Genomic DNA, 3,368 nt, shown 5'->3' with positions numbered 1-3,368 from the left:
ATTTTTTATTTTAAGTACTATATTATATTTTATATATAAATACGAAGCATTTATCTTTCTTAAAACTTATATTAAAAAAAAAAAAAACTCAAAAAATTTAAGGATAACATAGATATATTATGTATACGAATGTTTACATTAATTTACGAACTTTTAAAAGTTCTTATATATAATATATAATAAAATTAATATATAAATATATTTCATATTAATATATATATATATATATATATATATATTTCTAATATAAGAATTTATATAAATTGCATGTTTAAATAAGTAAATCTATTTTATTCCTAATATATATAATATATATATATATATATATCATAAATGATACTTTTTATAAATGGAATGGTTATGCTTTTTCTCTTTAAGGTGTACAATAATATAGTAACCAAAAAAAATTATTCTGTGTGCATTATATTTTTAATCATAAGTACCATATCTACCTATATTAGATAAATAAAACAAAATATAATAAAAAAAAATCAATTAATTTAATGAATAAATAAATAAATAAAAATATATATATATATATAATATTATGGATTCATTTTTTCTTTGGATTAATATATAAAATTATGGGGAAATTAATATAAATCGGATAAACAGAAATATATATATATATATATATAATATATATATTGTATACATATTACATTTGATCTTATTTTTGCATACTATAAATTATATATATATATATATATATATATATATATGTATTACAAAAGTGTTTTATTACTTATATTACTAACTAATATATGTTTTATATTATATTATATTATATTATATTATATTATATTATATTATATTATATTATTATTTAAAGTATTATTTTTTGTATTTATATACATATCCTTTTATTAAAAATGGAAAAAAAAAAAATTGACCTTTTCTATTAAGAAAAAATTTAATATTTATATTAATCAATTCTTTTAATTCATTTTATTTGTTTTTATTTTTGTTTTTGTTTTTGTTTTAGTTTTAGTTTTAGTTTTAGTTTTTGATTTTGTTTTTATTTTATTTTTTTTTTTAATTTTTTTGTTAATATGCTTTTTAATGAATTTAAAATGTATATATGTTAAAATTTATTAATACAAAAATGTATTAATTTTTTGAAACAATATATATTATATATATGGATATTACATAAATGGTTTATTTATAATATTTATTATTAAAAACAAACAAAAAGGTAATAAATAAACAAACATACAAAGAAAAGAAAGAAACAAATAAATAAAAATACAAGAAAATAAAGAAATAAGAAAAAATAAAAAGGAACAAATGTGATATAATAAAACTGTATGAAATATTATAATAAAAAATGGTGATTTATGTATTAATATAATAATTATTTTTATATTTTTGAAATAATGAAACAAGAGTAAAAAAAAAAAAAAAAAAAAAAAAAATTTATTATATATATATATAAAATATTACAATTGGTATTTTTTTATTTTGTGTAAAGTTCTTTGTGATTGTAATAAAATATTTTATATTCCGGAATTATGGAGTGTAAGTATTTTGTAAAATAATATATAATATTTTGATTTTAAAATATTTATAAAATTTATGTGTACAAGAAGAATAATATGTTTAACAAATTGAGTAGATGTGTTGTTATAGGTTCATAATTTTTCTAATATAATTTTTGCTTAAAAGAATATATATTTATATTTTTTTTTTGTTTTGTGAATGTGTATATTTTTCTTTTTGTTCGTCTTTTCATATGGTATGTATAAGAAGTGGCATATTTTACCTTTCTCGAATTATGAATTATATATATTAATTATAATAATTACTTAAAAAAAAAAGAAAAGAAAAGATTATTTATTGATTATATGAATTATTATTTATAGATTTTTTAAGAAACAATCCAAGTTTTGATATATTTATTTCCTTTTGAAAAATTTGAGAAATCTTTTTTTGAAGAAATTATCTTCTGAAGGATATTTTTTACGTTCATATTGTTCGCACACATTTTTTACTTTATGTTTCCATCTTTCAAAAACAAAATTTAAAAAATAATTATAATCATGAGAAGTATTAATAAACCATTTCTGAATAAAAGTTTCCTTTTCAACTATAGATACATGTGGTTCATTTAATTTATCATTAATAAATTTATAAACGTTTTCTAAATAAAGTGCCCATTTACTTTCCCACATAAAATCTCTCCATTTATGATTCATATTATCTGTTTTAATCAAATATTTAACTTCCATTTGTTCTAATAATAGTTTCCATATTTCTGTTACCCTTACAGTTAAATTATGAACTTTTTTGATTTCTTCTGAACATGTAGAATATGGTATTTGTTTTTCAGTAGGTAAATCTAATCTCTCATAACTTTTTTCGTTTAAGGTTATTTTGAAATCTTGTTTCCATATAACATCTTCTTTTTCAACAATTATTCTTTGACACATATATTTTTTTTCTCTTGTAGTGTTTTTTATACTTTTCTTCACATAAAAGCTGCAAAGGAATATGTAACATAATACTATTTATGTTATAATTATTATGGTATATATTTTATTTGTATGGATAAATAAAGTTACCAATATGTTCATATTATATATATATATATATATATATATATATATATATATATATATTTATCATAGGTATAAAATTTCATGAGAAATTAATAAACATCATTTAATCAGTTTTTATTTATTCAGTTTACTTATCATTGTAGGAATAATTATTTCTCCATAATAAAATTAATAAAAGTATAGAATAAATATAATCTTTAAATATATTTTTTCTTTTATCCTTATCATCTACTTTCAATGTTAGAATATATAAAAATGGTGTAAAAAAAAAAAAGATATTACACAATTGTTTTTTACATTTTGTTTTTGTACATATATCATTATGAAAACACATATTTAATAAAATATGCATTTTTTCTTTTTTTTTCCTTAATAAATCATAAACGTTTTTTAGATATATACATATATATATAAAATATATGCATATCTATGTGGTTCGAATACACAAAAAGTATATTTAATGAATCATTATAATATGACATTAAATTTATTCTTTTATTATTATTTTTTAATTCAACTATTAAAAAGAAAAGTTGTATAAAATAAATCAGCGATATTATAGTTTAACAATACAAAAAAAAAAAAAAAAGGGGGGAGGAGGAAAATATATATAATATGTATTAGATGTATAGATAGGTTTAATTGTGTTAATATATGGATTCTAATTACTGCTATATATTTTTTTATATATATTAATATTTAATTAAATTATTTATATTGTTTATTATAATTTTTTTTTTTTTTTTTTTTTTTTTTTAAAACTAATTTTAGTAATTTTTTATTTTTGTATTTTTTAATTTTAAAACT

At 15.4% G+C, this 3,368-nt stretch overlaps 1 protein-coding gene across 1 annotated transcript; it reads right to left on the bottom strand.

Annotated features, from left to right (window-relative positions):
* Positions 1-1,898: 1,898 nt before the first annotated feature.
* PRSY57_0201400 (exported protein (hyp11)) lies at positions 1,899-2,913 on the bottom strand (the record flags this gene model as incomplete). The annotated part of the gene is made up of 2 exons (XM_012905451.2): positions 1,899-2,481; positions 2,693-2,913. 2 exons carry the CDS (start codon positions 2,911-2,913, stop codon positions 1,899-1,901), a joined length of 804 nt encoding a protein of 267 aa, XP_012760905.2.
* Positions 2,914-3,368: the final 455 nt, after the last annotated feature.

The sequence above is a fragment of the Plasmodium reichenowi genome, chromosome 2, assembly GCF_001601855.1.
Source record: "Plasmodium reichenowi strain SY57 chromosome 2, whole genome shotgun sequence".
Taxonomy (NCBI): Eukaryota; Apicomplexa; class Aconoidasida; order Haemosporida; family Plasmodiidae; genus Plasmodium; species Plasmodium reichenowi.
The sequence above is the reverse complement of the archived record's forward strand: the minus strand, read 5'-3'. Positions and strand labels throughout refer to the sequence as shown.